The 17,500-nt window shown below is 46.6% G+C and overlaps 1 protein-coding gene and 1 pseudogene across 2 annotated transcripts in view; one reads left to right on the plus strand and one right to left on the minus strand.

Moving 5' to 3' along the window:
* Positions 1–780: 780 nt before the first annotated feature.
* The window catches only part of LOC135532592 (ubiquitin-associated domain-containing protein 2-like), a 41,315-nt gene continuing 24,595 nt past the window's right edge, over positions 781–17,500 (plus strand). For both annotated transcript variants that reach the window (XM_064960069.1, XM_064960070.1), the window contains exons 1-4: positions 781–951; positions 1,348–1,472; positions 1,978–2,097; positions 2,371–2,477. In XM_064960069.1, coding sequence (XP_064816141.1) covers positions 921–951; positions 1,348–1,472; positions 1,978–2,097; positions 2,371–2,477 — 383 coding nt within the window. In that variant the 5' untranslated portion in view covers positions 781–920. The remainder of the gene's footprint in view (positions 952–1,347; positions 1,473–1,977; positions 2,098–2,370; positions 2,478–17,500) is intronic.
* LOC135532590 (G-protein coupled receptor 183-like) overlaps positions 3,007–17,500 on the minus strand; it is a 16,155-nt pseudogene continuing 1,661 nt past the window's right edge.

Genomic DNA, 17,500 nt, shown 5'->3' on the forward strand with positions numbered 1-17,500 from the left:
TGTGTCTCTGTGTGTGTGTGTGTGTGTGTCTCTGTGTGTGTGTGTGTGTCTCTGTGTGTGTGTGTCTCTCTGTGTGTGTGTGTGTGTGTGTCTCTGTGTGTGTGTGTGTGTGTGTGTGTGTGTGTGTGTGTGTGTGTGTGTGTGTGTGTGTGTGTGTGTCTCTGTGTGTGTGTGTGTGTGTGTGTGTGTGTGTGTGTGTGTGTGTCTGTGTGTGTGTGTGTGTGTGTGTGTGTGTGTGTGTGTGTGTGTGTGTAGAAGGTCTCTTGTCTGATGAGGTTTATCTCAGGATGAGTAATGTGTCGACGGTGCGTTTCTCTTCTTCACAGGAACAACTGTCACAGAGATGGCAGAGGTTTGATCTTGACGCGGAGAAGAAACGCCAGCTTGTGTTCAATACCCTCTGACATGTCTTTGGGAGGGTGAGTACAGGCAGGTGATCAAAGAACAAGTGTCAGGAGTGTTTTTGTTGACGAGGTTCATTAATAGAGGCCACTCAAAACCTCTGATCACTTTCTGCTGACGAGGACAGTATCCATCAAACGGATTAAATGAAACGAGGGCCGGTGAAGAAATACAATTACTTAAGTTATGCAAATTGAGTGCATGTTTTGTTATTGTGGCAATGACCTGTTTTACCAGCTATAATATAAGCGAGAACCTTTACTGACCATTGATAGTGACATAGCGACCTCATGTGGCAATTTCTATTCAGTGCATCTCGAGATTTGCGTGTCAAAAACAACAATCTCGAATAATTTTGGACGAACTCGACCACCGTACTCGATACCCTTTCCCCTCTATCTCATTGTGATGTTATTTTTTTCTTCTAACTTTTAGCTACTATAGCTAAGTTTGTACCTTCATTTTGCAGTGCCTTTACACAGACAGTCATTATATATTTTTTGTTTTCCTTTTCCATCATGTTCACTACCACCGGTTCCCGAGGGCTCGGTAAGTACCGGACTAGCTGATTCGTGTACGAGTGTTTTCGCTCGGTCCTGTCTCGCAGCTTTGCACTGTCATTCATTCTAGATGAATCTAAGGATTTGCACGGGTCACATCATCGTTTCTACGCGTACAATCGACGATTCGAGCCTTTACCATTTTTGTCATAATGTCTAGAATTGCGTGATACCGCTCGATGTTTCATTTAATAAACGACGCTGAATGCTGGCTCAGTACTGTAGTGACAGAGCGGTGCATGTGGTTTCCCCGCCCACATTTTCCATACAAGTATTTAACGTTACCAGGAACAAGTACTCTGCTGTAAATTATGATAAGAGTATCAAATTGATTGTGCCCTACAGGTAGGTGATTGATTGTTTGATTGGTTGCCTCCCCCCACAGATAAGGCCCCCCTGTCTAAAGGTCTCCTCCTGGTCCTCAGTGGTCTGACTGTCGTGCTAACCCTCCTGCCACAGTACAATCACCTGTTCACCTACAGCCTGCAGGCCATCACGCTGCAGCACCAGGTAGCGGAAAAGAGAGACAGAGTGTCGTAAACCTCAACCTTTCTCCTCCTGTGGATCATCTTGCCAAAGACAGTACAGTATGAAGATAGGCAGGAACTGCTTCTCCAATAGAAATCCCCGATCACGCTTGTAGCCGACCTTTGGCTAGCTAAACTCATGCCCAGAAACACGTAATCTGCTTTTAATGGTCGTCGCGCCGAATTGCGCTGTCAAATCGAAGACACTCCTTCGATATAAAGTTGTTTTTGATTAAAATGATTACATGTCAGATTGTCATTACTACAACCACGTGAAAGTGACATTTTCAGCTACTTAAGACATTGGCTCAAATCTCAGTTTTGCATTTAGATTTCTAGACAATTAACAACTTAAGGACACATTTTTCGATCTGGTCTGCCACGTCTGTTTCTCAAGCGCTCCCGGAAGTCTTGTGATGTTGCACCTCTGGGTTTAGAAACTCTGTGGTGTGTGTACTGTGTAACAACCCTCACTCCTCTTCTGTAAGGTATGGCGGTTAGTGTGTGGCAGACTGATCTGTCTGGACCTAAAGGACACCTTCTGCAACAGTCTGCTCATCTACAACTTCCGCATCTTGGAGAGACGGTTCGGCAGCAGAAAATTTGCTGTAAGTTCATTTCAGCTTGTAAACCTATGTTAGACTCACTGGGCACGTTCCAGCTGGTCTTTATTGCAGTCGTGCTGCACAGATTATCAGTTGTTTTATCAAATTATCATGATGATGATGATATGATTTTATGTTATGTCATTGTTTCATATTGTAACATCCTGGTTCTTCCTGTAGTCCTAACTGTAACATCCTGGTTCTTCCTGTAGTCCTAACTGTAACATCCTGGTTCTTCCTGTAGTCCTAACTGTAACATCCTGGTTATTCCTGTAGTCCTTCCTGTTTGGGACGTGGGTGCTCACTGCACTGGTGGACTTCCTGCTGTCTGAAGTGTTTCACTACCTGTTTGACTACCAGGTGTCTGAGCTGCCTGCCGGACTGTGAGTACCTTTACACCTGTCCTTCACAGCTGGACCTCTAACTGGGCTGCCTGCCGGACTGTGAGTACCTTTACACCTGTCCTTCACAGCGGGACCTCTAACTGGGCTGCACACATGTCCTTGACACCTGAGCTCAATCCCTAAATCAATCCCTTGCTCCTATGGACTCCTTTTCCTTGAAGTGTGCCCTTGTTCACTGAAGGTGTACCGTGTATTAACACCACTAGAGAGCAGTGAGATCAACGAGGGGCTCGATGTGCTGCAGCGACTTCCAAACCAGCTGTCGGCCTACACGTTCTAGATGAAAACATCACACTGCACATGTTGAAAAACTAGGAAGTACTGGTACTCCTTGACCTTTTACCTCATAGAGAGAAGTGTTGTGTTGCTCTTTTAGGGAAGTGAGTTGTCTGTGTTTTTAGTTTCATACCTGGCTAACTTAGGGACAGGCCAGACCTTGCTGAAATAAAACCGTAACAGTGAAATAGAATGGTTTTAATTCCACTTCAAACAGCAGTTAAAAAGTAAGTATTGGGAAGTGAAACCATTTTTAATTATGAAAAGCATAAATATCTGTACAAAAGATCGATGTGACGGAAATGTTTGAGATGAATCAGTAAAGGTAGGATTGTATCTCTGCATACAGCATCCTGTTCTGCAGGAGGCCCTTTAGGTCTGGAACCTTGTAAAGGCTGCTGTGTTTATGGGACCTGGATGTCCATCTTTTTCACATTCGTTTTGAAATAGCAGAGTGAGCAAAGAAGTCAAATTAAAAACAAGCATTTCTTATTGGACAAGTTCAGGTCGTCCCTTTCTGTTTCAGTTCCTTTTTCCTCCGTTTGGTGTGAATACAACCCAGGACAAGTACGTGTGTCTAGACTAGTGGTTCTGTGTCTCTTATGGCCTAGTAGTGGTCATCTCAAGGACCAGGACAGGCTCTGGGGCTACTCAGGGGTAGTTGGTTGGATGTGGCTCCTGTCTCAGGGGTAGTTGGTTGGATGTGGCTCCTGTCTCAGGGGTAGTTGGTTGGATGTGACTCCTTTCTCAGGGGTAGTTGGTTGGATGTGGCTCCTGTCTCAGGGGTAGTTGGTTGGGTGTGGCTCCTGTCTCAGGGGTAGTTGGTTGGATGTGGCTCCTGTCTCAGGGGTAGTTGGTTGGATGTGACTCCTGTCTCAGGGGTAGTTGGTTGGATGTGACTCCTGTCTCAGGGGTAGTTGGTTGGATGTGGCTCCTGTCTCAGGGGTAGTTGGTTGGATGTGGCTCCTGTCTCAGGGGTAGTTGGTTGGATGTGACTCCTGTCTCAGGGGTAGTTGGTTGGATGTGGCTCCTGTCTCTGTCTCTGGCTCCTGTCTCGGTCTCCGGCCCAGGAATGGTCTTGGTAACGTCATCTAAAGCAACAGGACAAGCTGTGTGGCTACCCAGCCTGCTCCTCCCGTCCCGGGTCCCCCCCCGTTTGAAGGGGGTGTCCTCCCCGGTTCGGACCATGCTGGAGAAAGAGGCGCTGACCTGAACCCTCAACATCTTCATCACCCTCCTCTTGTAACCCTTACAGGCAAAGAAGTAGACAAAGGGGTCCAGGCAGCAGTTGAGGTTCATGAGACACACAGTGAAGTGTAGAGACATCTGAAGGGGAGGGAGAGAGGGGTTAGTGGAGGAGTCGGTCACACGTGGATTGGAGATGGACATCACACACACACTTAAATACACAATCTCATGGTCAACACACACACACACACACTTAAATACACAATCTCATGGTCAACACACACACACACTTAAATACACAATATCATGGTCAACACACACACACACTTAAATACACAATCTCATGGTCAACACACACACACACACACACAATCTCATGGTCAACACACACACACTTAAATACACAATCTCATGGTCAACACACACACACACACACACACACACAATCTCATGGTCAACACACACACACTTAAATACACAATCTCATGGTCAACACACACACACACACACACAAAAATACAATGATATTAACAGATAGGCCTATGTTTGTGTGTCAGTGGAGGCTGGTAGAAGGCGCTGTAGGAGGAAGGGCTCGTTGTAATGAATGGAATTCATGGAACACATGAAAAAGATGGAAACCACATGTTTGACTCTGTTCCATTTATTCCATTCCAGCCATTACAATAAGCCCACCCTCCTATAGCTCCTCCCACCAGCCTCCACTGGTGTGGAGACAACTACCTGAAAGGCGTGGAGCTCGGTACAGTCTGGTGTGTATCTCAGCTTTCGGATCATATACTGCAGGATGTTGATGTGATAGGGACTGAAACACACTACAAACACCAACACTACCCTGCTATCACCCCCGTCGCCTTCTGGCTCCTCAATGACCTGTGACCTCGCCCACCGGCCCTACTTCTCGTCACCAACCGCAGCTTCCAAAGCAACACCAAGTAGCAACACAGGATGGTTGCAACGGGAACGCCGTATCCCATGACGACGGCTCCAATGAGGACGTAGGGGAGCCCCTCCACGGCCCCGTTCTCAAAGTTGGGGTACTCCATGCAGGTGGTGGTCCCGTCCGGCTCGGCCCGGGTCATGGTCACGGAGAGGAGGGGTAACGTCTGGACTAGGACTAGAACCCACACCCCTACGCAGGCGTAGCGGATGGTCCGGGCCCGGCAGAGCCTGGTGTAACGTAGAGGGAGAACCACGGCTACGAAGCGGTCACGGCCAGGCAGGTCATGAAATTGACCCTGCGTAGGTGTTGACGTAGAACAGAAGGGCGGTGACCCGACACAGGGTCTCCCCAGGGGCCAGTGGAAACCTAGAGGCAGGAGACTCAAAGATTACCAAGAGAGGTTAGTCCACTTCTGAAACATAACAAGGCGCCAGGGCTACGGGGATCTGTCTCTCAGGAAAAAGGGTCTGTGTGGATATTCTCCACCTACATTTAAAAACCTACAGTGCCTTCAGAAAGTATTCACACCCAGTGGTGGAAAAAGTAACCAAATGTCATACTTGGGTAAATGTAAAGATACCTTAATAGAAAATGACTCAAATGAAAGTCACCCATTAAAATACTACTTGAGTAAAAGTGAAAGCCACCCGGTAAATACTACTTGAGTAAAAGTGAAAGCCACCCGGTAAAATACTACTTGAGTAAAAGTGAAAGCCACCCGGTAAAATACTACTTGAGTAAAAGTGAAAGCCACCCGGTAAAATACTACTTGAGTAAAAGTGAAAGCCACCCGGTAAAATACTACTTGAGTAAAAGTGAAAGCCACCCGGTAAAATACTACTTGAGTAAAAGTGAAAGCCACCCGGTAAAATACTACTTGAGTAAAAGTGAAAGTCACCCGGTAAAATACTACTTGAGTAAAAGTGAAAGCCACCCGGTAAAATACTACTTGAGTAAAAGTGAAAGCCACCCGGTAAAATACTACTTGAGTAAAAGTGAAAGCCACCCGGTAAAATACTACTTGAGTAAAAGTGAAAGTCACCCGGTAAAATACTACTTGAATAAAAGTGAAAGTCACCCGGTAAAATACTACTTGAGTAAAAGTGAAAGCCACCCGGTAAAATACTACTTGAGTAAAAGTGAAAGCCACCCGGTAAAATACTACTTGAGTAAAAGTGAAAGTCACCCGGTAAAATACTACTTGAGTAAAAGTGAAAGCCACCCGGTAAAATACTACTTGAGTAAAAGTGAAAGCCACCCGGTAAAATACTACTTGAGTAAAAGTGAAAGTCACCCGGTAAAATACTACTTGAGTAAAAGTGAAAGTCACCCGGTAAAATACTACTTGAGTAAAAGTGAAAGTCACCCGGTAAAATACTACTTGAGTAAAAGTGAGTCACCCAGTAAAATACTACTTGAGTAAAAGTGAAAGCCACCCGGTAAAATACTACTTGAGTAAAAGTGAAAGCCACCTGGTAAAATACTACTTGAGTAAAAGTGAAAGCCACCTGGTAAAATACTACTTGAGTAAAAGTGAAAGCCACCCGGTAAAATACTACTTGAGTAAAAGTGAAAGCCACCCGGTAAAATACTACTTGAGTAAAAGTGAAAGCCACCCGGTAAAATACTACTTGAGTAAAAGTCACCCAGTAAAATACTACTTGGGTAAGTCACCCAGGTAAATACTACTTGAGTAAAAGTGAAAGTCACCCAGTAAAATACTACTTGAGTAAGTCACCCAGGTAAATACTACTTGAGTAAGTCACCCAGGTAAATACTACTTGAGTAAGTCACCCAGGTAAATACTACTTGGGTAAGTCACCCAGGTAAATACTACTTGAGTAAGTCACCCAGTAAAATACTACTTGAGTAAAAGTGAGTCACCCAGGTAAATACTACTTGGGTAAGTCACCCAGGTAAATACTACTTGGGTAAGTCACCCAGGTAAATACTACTTGAGTAAAAGTCACCCAGTAAAATACTACTTGAGTAAAAGTGAGTCACCCAGGTAAATACTACTTGGGTAAGTCACCCAGGTAAATACTACTTGGGTAAGTCACCCAGGTAAATACTACTTGAGTAAAAGTCACCCAGTAAAATACTACTTGAGTAAAAGTCTTAACAGTATTTGGTTTTAAATGTACTTAAGTATCAAAAGTATAAATTATTTCAATTCCTTATATTAAGCAAACCAGACAACATCATTTTCCTGTTTTTGATTTATTTACAGAAAGCCAACGAACACACCAGAGTCCACCAGATCAGAGGCAGTAGGGATGACCAGGGATGTTCTCTGTTTAGAGAGTCCACCAGATCAGAGGCGGTAGGGATGACCAGGGATGTTCTCTGGTTAGAGAGTCCACCAGATCAGAGGCATGTTCTCTGTTTAGAGAGTCCACCAGATCAGAGGCATGTTCTCTGTTTAGAGAGTCTGCCAGATCAGAGGCAGTAGGGATGACCAGGGATGTTCTCTGGTTAGAGAGTCCACCAGATCAGAGGCATGTTCTCTGTTTAGAGAGTCCACCAGATCAGAGGCATGTTCTCTGTTTAGAGAGTCTGCCAGATCAGAGGCAGTAGGGATGACCAGGGATGTTCTCTGTTTAGAGAGTCCTCCAGATCAGAGGCAGTAGGGATGACCAGGGATGTTCTCTGTTTAGAGAGTCCTCCAGATCAGAGGCAGTAGGGATGACCAGGGATGTTCTCTGTTTAGAGAGTCCTCCAGATCAGAGGCAGTAGGGACCAGGGATGTTCTGTTTTTTTTTTTTTTTTTTTTTTACATTTATTTAACCAGGCAAGTCAAAATAAGAACAAATTCTTATTTTCAATGATGGCCTGGGAACAGTGGGTTAACTGCCTGTTCAGGGGCAGAACGACAGATTTGTACCTTGTCAGCTCGGGGGTTTGAACTCGCAACCTTCCGGTTACAAGTCCAACGCTCTAACCACTAGGCCACACTGCCGCCCCTGTTTAGAGAGTCCACCAGATCAGAGGCAGTAGGGAGGACCAGGAATGTTCTCTGTTTAGAGAGTCCACCAGATCAGAGGCAGTAGGGAGGACCAGGGATGTTCTCTGTTTAGAGAGTCCACCAGATCAGAGGCAGTAGGGAGGACCAGGGATGTTCTCTGTTTAGAGAGTCCACCAGATCAGAGGCAGTAGGGAGGACCAGGGATGTTCTCTGTTTAGAGAGTCCACCAGATCAGAGGCAGTAGGGAGGACCAGGGATGTTCTCTGTTTAGAGAGTCCACCAGATCAGAGGCAGTAGGGAGGACCAGGGATGTTCTCTGTTTAGAGAGTCCACCAGATCAGAGGCAGTAGGGAGGACCAGGGATGTTCTCTGTTTAGAGAGTCCACCAGATCAGAGGCAGTAGGGAGGACCAGGGATGTTCTCTGCTTAGAGAGTCCACCAGATCAGAGGCAGTAGGGAGGACCAGGGATGTTCTCTGTTTAGAGAGTCCACCAGATCAGAGGCAGTAGGGAGGACCAGGGATGTTCTCTGTTTAGAGAGTCCACCAGATCAGAGGCAGTAGGGAGGACCAGGGATGTTCTCTGTTTAGAGAGTCCACCAGATCAGAGGCAGTAGGGAGGACCAGGGATGTTCTCTGTTTAGAGAGTCCACCAGATCAGAGGCAGTAGGGAGGACCAGGGATGTTCTCTGTTTAGAGAGTCCACCAGATCAGAGGCAGTAGGGAGGACCAGGGATGTTCTCTGTTTAGAGAGTCCACCAGATCAGAGGCAGTAGGGAGGACCAGGGATGTTCTCTGTTTAGAGAGTCCACCAGATCAGAGGCAGTAGGGAGGACCAGGGATGTTATCTTGTCGTGTCCTGCTAAGCATTCAACATGCAACGAATACGTTTAGGTGTCAGGGAAAATGTATGGAGTAAAAACAACATTATTTTCTTTAGGAATGTGGTGAAGTAAAAGTTGTCAACAATAGTAAAGTACAGATACAACAAAAAAAACAGACTCAAGTAGTACTTTAAAGTACTTTTACAGTAAGTACTTTACACCGCTGGTATTATACACTCATACCTGTGTAAACTACACTACTGTATTACACATTCATACCTGTGTAAACTACATACTGTATTAGACTATCATACCTGTGTAAACTACACTACTGTATTAGACTATCATACCTGTGTAAACTACACTACTGTATTACACTATCATACCTGTGTAAACTACACTACTGTATTAGACTATCATACCTGTGTAAACTACACTACTGTATTAGACTATCATACCTGTGTAAACTACATGCTGTATTAGACTATCATACCTGTGTAAACTACACTACTGTATTAGACTATCATACCTGTGTAAACTACACTACTGTATTAGACTATCATACCTGTGTAAACTACATGCTGTATTAGACTATCATACCTGTGTAAACTACATGCTGTTCACACCTCTTTACTTTCCCCACATGTTATTGTGTTACAGCCTGAATTCAATATGGATTACATTTTGTGTCACTGTGGAATTTAATTTAGACATTTTTTGGAAATAACAAAATTAAAAGCTTGAAATGTCTCGAGTCAACAAGTATTCAAGCCCTTTGTTTAAGGCAAGCCGAAATAAGTACGGAGGTAAAAATGTGCTTAACAAGTCACATAATAAGTTGCATGGACTCATTCCATGTTCAATAATAGTGGTTAACATCATCTCTGAATGACTACCCCATCTCTGAATGACTACCCCATCTCTGAATGACTACCCCATCTCTGAATGACTACCCCATCTCTGAATGACTACCCCATCTCTGTACCCCACTCCCTCAAACGGGTAATACATTTCAAGCACAGATTCAACCACAAAGACCAGGGAAGGTTTTTCAATGAACTTGAATATCCCTTTGAGCATGGTGAAGTTGTTAATTACACTTTGCATGGTGAATCAATACACCCGGTCACTACAAAGATTCAGGCATCTTTCCTAGCTCAGTTGCCGGAGAGGAAGGAAACCACTCAGGGATTTCATCATGATGCCAATGGTGACTTTAAAACAGTAACAGAGTATAATGGGTGTGATATGAGAACGAAGGATGGATCAACAACATTGTAGTTACTCCACAATACTAACTTAAATGACAGAGTGAAAAGGAAGCCTGTATTACAAAACCTGCATCCTGTTTGCAACAAGGCACTTAAGTAATACTGCAAAAATAAATGCCAAAAATCTAACTTTCTTTCCTGAATACAAAGTGTTAAGTTTAGGGCAAATCCAACACATCACGGAGTACAACTCTTCATATTTTCAAGCATGGTGGTTGCTGCATCATGTTATGGGTGTGCTTGTCAGCGACAATGACAAGGGAATTTTTTTTTTTAGGATAAAAATAAACAGAATACAGCTATAAGCACATGCAAAATCCTAGAGGAAAACAAGGTTCAGACTTGAAAATGGCTGTCAATTTGACAGTTTAAAAGAGAAGAATTTTAAAAGAATAATGTGCAAATATTGTATCATCCAGGTGTGCAAAGCTCTAAGAGATTTACCCAGAAAGACTCACAGCTGTAATCACTGCCAAAGGTGCTTCTACAAAGTATTGACTCAGGGGTTTGAATACTTATGCAAAGGAGATATTTCTAAGAGTTCATTTTCAATACATTTGCAAAAATGTCAACACATGTTTTCACTTTGTCATTATGGGTTATTGTGTGTGTTTTAATTCGGGCTGTCACAACAAAATGTGGAAGAAGTCGAGGGGCGTGAACACTTTCTGAAGGCTCTGTGTCATTTCTACATACCGACGATCTGCTTTTAGTTGTTTGTTTTAAACTACTTCAAAACAACTATACTCACTGACCTAGGGCGTAGTAGTGGGAGTATCACTGACCTAGGGTGTAGTATCACTGACCTAGGGCCTAGTAGTAGTGGAGTATCACTAACCTAGGGCGTAGTAGGAGTGGAGTATCACTGACCTAGGGCGTAGTAGTGGAGTATCACTGACCTAGGGTGTAGTATTAGTGGAGTATCACTGACCTAGGGCGTAGTAGTAGTGGAGTATCACTGACCTAGGGTGTAGTGGTGGAGTATCACTGACCTAGGGCGTAGTAGTAGTGGAGTATCACTGACCTAGGGTGTAGTACAATTGGAGTATCACTGACCTAGGGCGTAGTAGTAGTAGTAGTAGTAGTGGAGTATCACTGACCTAGGGTGTAGTACAATTGGAGTATCACTGACCTAGGGCGTAGTAGTAGTAGTAGTAGTGGAGTATCACTGACCTAGGGCGTAGTAGTAGTAGTAGTAGTGGAGTATCACTGACCTAGGGCGTAGTAGTAGTGGAGTATCACTGACCTAGGGCGTAGTAGTAGTAGTAGTAGTAGTAGTAGTGGAGTATCACTGACCTAGGACGTAGTAGTAGTAGTAGTAGTGGAGTATCACTGACCTAGGGCGTAGTAGGAGTGGAGTATCACTGACCTAGGACGTAGTAGTAGTAGTAGTAGTAGTGGAGTATCACTGACCTAGGGCGTAGTAGTAGTGGAGTATCACTGACCTAGGGCATAGTAGTAGTAGTGGAGTATCACTGACCTAGAGCATAGTAGTAGTAGTGGAGTATCACTGACCTAGAGCATAGTAGTAGTAGTGGAGTATCACTGACCTAGGGCGTAGTAGTAGTGGAGTATCACTGACCTAGGGCATAGTAGTAGGAGTATCACTGACCTAGGGCATAGTAGTGGAGTATCACTGACCTAGAGCATAGTACTAGTAGTGGAGTATCACTGACCTAGGGCGTAGTAGTAGTGGAGTATCACTGACCTAGGGCATAGTAGTAGTGGAGTATCACTGACCTAGGGCATAGTAGTAGTGGAGTATCACTGACCTAGGGCATAGTAGTGGAGTATCACTGACCTAGGGCGTAGTAGTGGAGTATCACTGACCTAGGGTGTAGTATTAGTGGAGTATCACTGACCTAGGGCGTAGTAGTAGTGGAGTATCACTGACCTAGGGTGTAGTACAATTGGAGTATCACTGACCTAGGGCGTAGTAGTAGTAGTAGTAGTAGTGGAGTATCACTGACCTAGGGTGTAGTACAATTGGAGTATCACTGACCTAGGGCGTAGTAGTAGTAGTAGTAGTAGTGGAGTATCACTGACCTAGGGCGTAGTAGTAGTGGAGTATCACTGACCTAGAGCATAGTAGTAGTAGTGGAGTATCACTGACCTAGAGCATAGTAGTAGTAGTGGAGTATCACTGACCTAGGGCGTAGTAGTAGTGGAGTATCACTGACCTAGGGCATAGTAGTAGGAGTATCACTGACCTAGGGCATAGTAGTGGAGTATCACTGACCTAGAGCATAGTACTAGTAGTGGAGTATCACTGACCTAGGGCGTAGTAGTAGTGGAGTATCACTGACCTAGGGCATAGTAGTAGTGGAGTATCACTGACCTAGGGCATAGTAGTGGAGTATCACTGACCTAGGGCGTAGTAGTGGAGTATCACTGACCTAGGGCGTAGTAGTGGAGTATCACTGACCTAGGGCATAGTAGTGGAGTATCACTGACCTAGGGCATAGTAGTGGAGTATCACTGACCTAGGGCGTAGTAGTAGTAGTGGAGTATCACTGACCTAGGGCGTAGTAGTAGTGGAGTATCACTGACCTCGGGCGTAGTGGTGGAGTATCACTGACCTCGGGCGTAGTAGTAGTAGTGGAGTAACACTGACCTAGGGCGTAGTAGTGGAGTATCACTGACCTAGGGCGTAGTAGTGGAGTATCACTGACCTAGGGTGTAGTAGTAGTGGAGTATCACTGACCTAGGGCGTAGTGGTGGAGTATCACTGACCTCGGGCGTAGTAGTAGTGGAGTATCACTGACCTAGGGCGTAGTAGGAGTGGAGTATCACTGACCTAGGGTGTAGTAGTAGTGGAGTATCACTGACCTAGGGCGTAGTAGGAGTGGAGTATCACTGACCTAGGGCGTAGTAGGAGTGGAGTATCACTGACCTAGGGCGTAGTAGGAGTGGAGTATCACTGACCTAGGGCGTAGTAGGAGTGGAGTATCACTGACCTAGGGCGTAGTAGGAGTGGAGTATCACTGACCTAGGGCGTAGTAGGAGTGGAGTATCACTGACCTAGGGCGTAGTAGGAGTGGAGTATCACTGACCTAGGGCGTAGTGGAGTATCACTGACCTAGGGCGTAGTGGTGGAGTATCACTGACCTAGGGCGTAGTGGTGGAGTATCACTGACCTAGGGCGTAGTAGTAGTAGTAGTGGAGTATCACTGACCTAGAGCATAGTAGTAATAGTGGAGTATCACTGACCTAGGGCGTAGTAGTAGTGGAGTATCACTGACCTAGGACATAGTAGTAGTGGAGTATCACTGACCTAGGGCATAGTAGTGGAGTATCACTGACCTAGGGCGTAGTAGTGGGAGTATCACTGACCTAGGGCGTAGTGGTGGAGTATCACTGACCTAGGGCGTAGTGGTGGAGTATCACTGACCTAGGGCGTAGTAGTAGTGGAGTATCACTGACCTAGGGCATAGTAGTAGTGGAGTATCACTGACCTAGGGCTTGGTAATGGGAGTAGTAGTGGAGTATCACTGACCTAGGGCGTAGTGGTGGAGTATCACTGACCTAGGGCGTAGTAGTGGGAGTATCACTGACCTAGGGCGTAGTAGTGGGAGTATCACTGACCTAGGGCGTAGTAGTAGTGGGAGTATCACTGACCTAGGGCGTAGTGGTGGAGTATCACTGACCTAGGGCGTAGTAGTGGGAGTATCACTGACCTAGGGCGTAGTGGTGGAGTATCACTGACCTAGGGCGTAGTAGTGGGAGTATCACTGACCTAGGCGTAGTAGTAGTGGAGTATCACTGACCTAGGGCGTAGTAGTGGGAGTATCACTGACCTAGGGCGTAGTGGTGGAGTATCACTGACCTAGGGCGTAGTAGTGGGAGTATCACTGACCTAGGGCGTAGTAGTAGTGGAGTATCACTGACCTAGGGCGTAGTAGGAGTGGAGTATCACTGACCTAGGGCGTAGTAGGAGTGGAGTATCACTGACCTAGGGCGTAGTGGTGGAGTATCACTGACCTAGGGCGTAGTAGTAGTGGAGTATCACTGACCTAGGGCGTAGTAGTAGTGGAGTATCACTGACCTAGGGCGTAGTAGGAGTGGAGTATCACTGACCTAGGGCGTAGTAGGAGTGGAGTATCACTGACCTAGGGCCTAGTAGGAGTGGAGTATCACTGACCTAGGCGTAGTAGGAGTGGAGTATCACTGACCTAGGCGTAGTAGTAGTGGAGTATCACTGACCTAGGCGTAGTAGTAGTGGAGTATCACTGACCTAGGGCGTAGTAGGAGTGGAGTATCACTGACCTAGGGGCGTAGTGGTGGAGTATCACTGACCTAGGGCGTAGTGGTGGAGTATCACTGACCTAGGGCGTAGTGGTGGAGTATCACTGACCTAGGGCTTGGTAATGGGAGTAGTAGTGGGAGTATCACTGACCTAGGGCGTAGTGGTGGAGTATCACTGACCTAGGGCGTAGTGGTGGAGTATCACTGACCTAGGGAGTAGTAGTGGAGTATCACTGACCTAGGGTGTAGTAGTGGAGTATCACTGACCTAGGGAGTAGTAGTGGAGTATCACTGACCTAGGGTGTAGTGGTGGAGTATCACTGACCTAGGGTGTAGTAGTAGTAGTGGAGTATCACTGACCTAGGGCGTAGTGGTGGAGTATCACTGACCTAGGGCGTAGTGGTAGTGGAGTATCACTGACCTAGGGCGTAGTGGTGGAGTATCACTGACCTAGGGCGTAGTGGTGGAGTATCACTGACCTAGGGCGTAGTAGTAGTAGTAGTGGAGTATCACTGACCTAGAGCATAGTAGTAATAGTGGAGTATCACTGACCTAGGGCGTAGTAGTAGTGGAGTATCACTGACCTAGGGCGTAGTAGTAGTGGAGTATCACTGACCTAGGGCATAGTAGTAGTGGAGTATCACTGACCTAGGGCATAGTAGTGGAGTATCACTGACCTAGGGCGTAGTAGTGGGAGTATCACTGACCTAGGGCGTAGTGGTGGAGTATCACTGACCTAGGGCGTAGTGGTGGAGTATCACTGACCTAGGGCGTAGTAGTAGTGGAGTATCACTGACCTAGGGCATAGTAGTAGTGGAGTATCACTGACCTAGGGCTTGGTAATGGGAGTAGTAGTGGAGTATCACTGACCTAGGGCGTAGTGGTGGAGTATCACTGACCTAGGGCGTAGTAGTGGGAGTATCACTGACCTAGGGCGTAGTAGTAGTGGGAGTATCACTGACCTAGGGCGTAGTGGTGGAGTATCACTGACCTAGGGCGTAGTAGTGGGAGTATCACTGACCTAGGGCGTAGTGGTGGAGTATCACTGACCTAGGGCGTAGTAGTGGGAGTATCACTGACCTAGGGCCGTAGTAGTAGTGGAGTATCACTGACCTAGGGCGTAGTAGTGGGAGTATCACTGACCTAGGGCGTAGTGGTGGAGTATCACTGACCTAGGGCGTAGTAGTGGGAGTATCACTGACCTAGGGCGTAGTAGTAGTGGAGTATCACTGACCTAGGGCGTAGTAGGAGTGGAGTATCACTGACCTAGGGCGTAGTAGGAGTGGAGTATCACTGACCTAGGGCGTAGTGGTGGAGTATCACTGACCTAGGGCGTAGTAGTAGTGGAGTATCACTGACCTAGGGCGTAGTAGTAGTGGAGTATCACTGACCTAGGGCGTAGTAGGAGTGGAGTATCACTGACCTAGGGCGTAGTAGGAGTGGAGTATCACTGACCTAGGGCCTAGTAGGAGTGGAGTATCACTGACCTAGGGCGTAGTAGGAGTGGAGTATCACTGACCTAGGGCGTAGTAGTAGTGGAGTATCACTGACCTAGGGCGTAGTAGTAGTGGAGTATCACTGACCTAGGGCGTAGTAGTAGTGGAGTATCACTGACCTAGGGCGTAGTAGGAGTGGAGTATCACTGACCTAGGGCGTAGTGGTGGAGTATCACTGACCTAGGGCGTAGTGGTGGAGTATCACTGACCTAGGGCGTAGTGGTGGAGTATCACTGACCTAGGGCTTGGTAATGGGAGTAGTAGTGGGAGTATCACTGACCTAGGGCGTAGTGGTGGAGTATCACTGACCTAGGGCGTAGTGGTGGAGTATCACTGACCTAGGGAGTAGTAGTGGAGTATCACTGACCTAGGGTGTAGTAGTGGAGTATCACTGACCTAGGGAGTAGTGGTGGAGTATCACTGACCTAGGGTGTAGTGGTGGAGTATCACTGACCTAGGGTGTAGTAGTAGTAGTGGAGTATCACTGACCTAGGGTGTAGTGGTGGAGTATCACTGACCTAGGGTGTAGTAGTAGTAGTGGAGTATCACTGACCTAGGGCGTAGTGGTGGAGTATCACTGACCTAGGGCGTAGTGGTAGTGGAGTATCACTGACCTAGGGCGTAGTGGTGGAGTATCACTGACCTAGGGCGTAGTGGTGGAGTATCACTGACCTAGGGTGTAGTGGTGGAGTATCACTGACCTAGGGTGTAGTAGTAGTGGTGGAGTATCACTGACCTAGGGTGTAGTAGTAGTAGTGGAGTATCACTGACCTAGGGCGTAGTGGTAGTGGAGTATCACTGACCTAGGGCGTAGTGGTGGAGTATCACTGACCTAGGGTGTAGTGGTGGAGTATCACTGACCTAGGGTGTAGTAGTAGTAGTGGAGTATCACTGACCTAGGGCGTAGTGGTGGAGTATCACTGACCTAGGGCGTAGTGGTAGTGGAGTATGACTGACCTAGGGCGTAGTGGTGGAGTATCACTGACCTAGGGCGTAGTGGTGGAGTATCACTGACCTAGGGCGTAGTAGTAGTGGAGTATCACTGACCTAGGGCGTAGTAGTAGTGGAGTATCACTGACCTAGGGCGTAGTAGTAGTGGAGTATCACTGACCTAGGGCGTAGTAGTAGTGGAGTATCACTGACCTAGGGCGTAGTAGTAGTGGAGTATCACTGACCTAGGGCGTAGTAGTAGTGGAGTATCACTGACCTAGGGCTTGGTAATGGGTGTCGTGGTGGAGTATCACTGACCTAGGGCTTGGTAATGGGAGTAGTAGTGGTGGAGTATCACTGACCTAGGGCTTGGTAATGGGAGTAGTAGTGGGAGTATCACTGACCTAGGGCGTAGTAATGGGAGTAGTGGTGGAGTATCACTGACCTAGAGCGTAGTAATTGGAGTAGTGGTGGAGTATCACTGACCTAGGGCGTAGTAATTGGAGTAGTGGTGGAGTATCACTGACCTAGGGCGTAGTAATGGGAGTAGTGGTGGAGTATCACTGACCTAGGGCGTAGTAATGGGAGTAGTGGTGGAGTATCACTGACCTAGGGCGTAGTAATGGGAGTAGTGGTGGAGCATCACTGACCTAGGGCGTAGTAATGGGAGTAGTAGTGGAGTATCACTGACCTAGGGCGTAGTAATGGGAGTAGTAGTGGAGTATCACTGACCTAGGGCGTAGTAATGGGTGTAGTAGTGGAGTATCACTGACCTAGGGCGTAGTAGTAGTGGAGTATCACTGACCTAGGGCGTAGTAATGGGAGTAGTGGTGGAGTATCACTGACCT

This window comes from Oncorhynchus masou, unplaced genomic scaffold (assembly GCF_036934945.1).
Source record: "Oncorhynchus masou masou isolate Uvic2021 unplaced genomic scaffold, UVic_Omas_1.1 unplaced_scaffold_1929, whole genome shotgun sequence".
In the NCBI taxonomy this organism is placed as follows: Eukaryota; Metazoa; Chordata; class Actinopteri; order Salmoniformes; family Salmonidae; genus Oncorhynchus; species Oncorhynchus masou.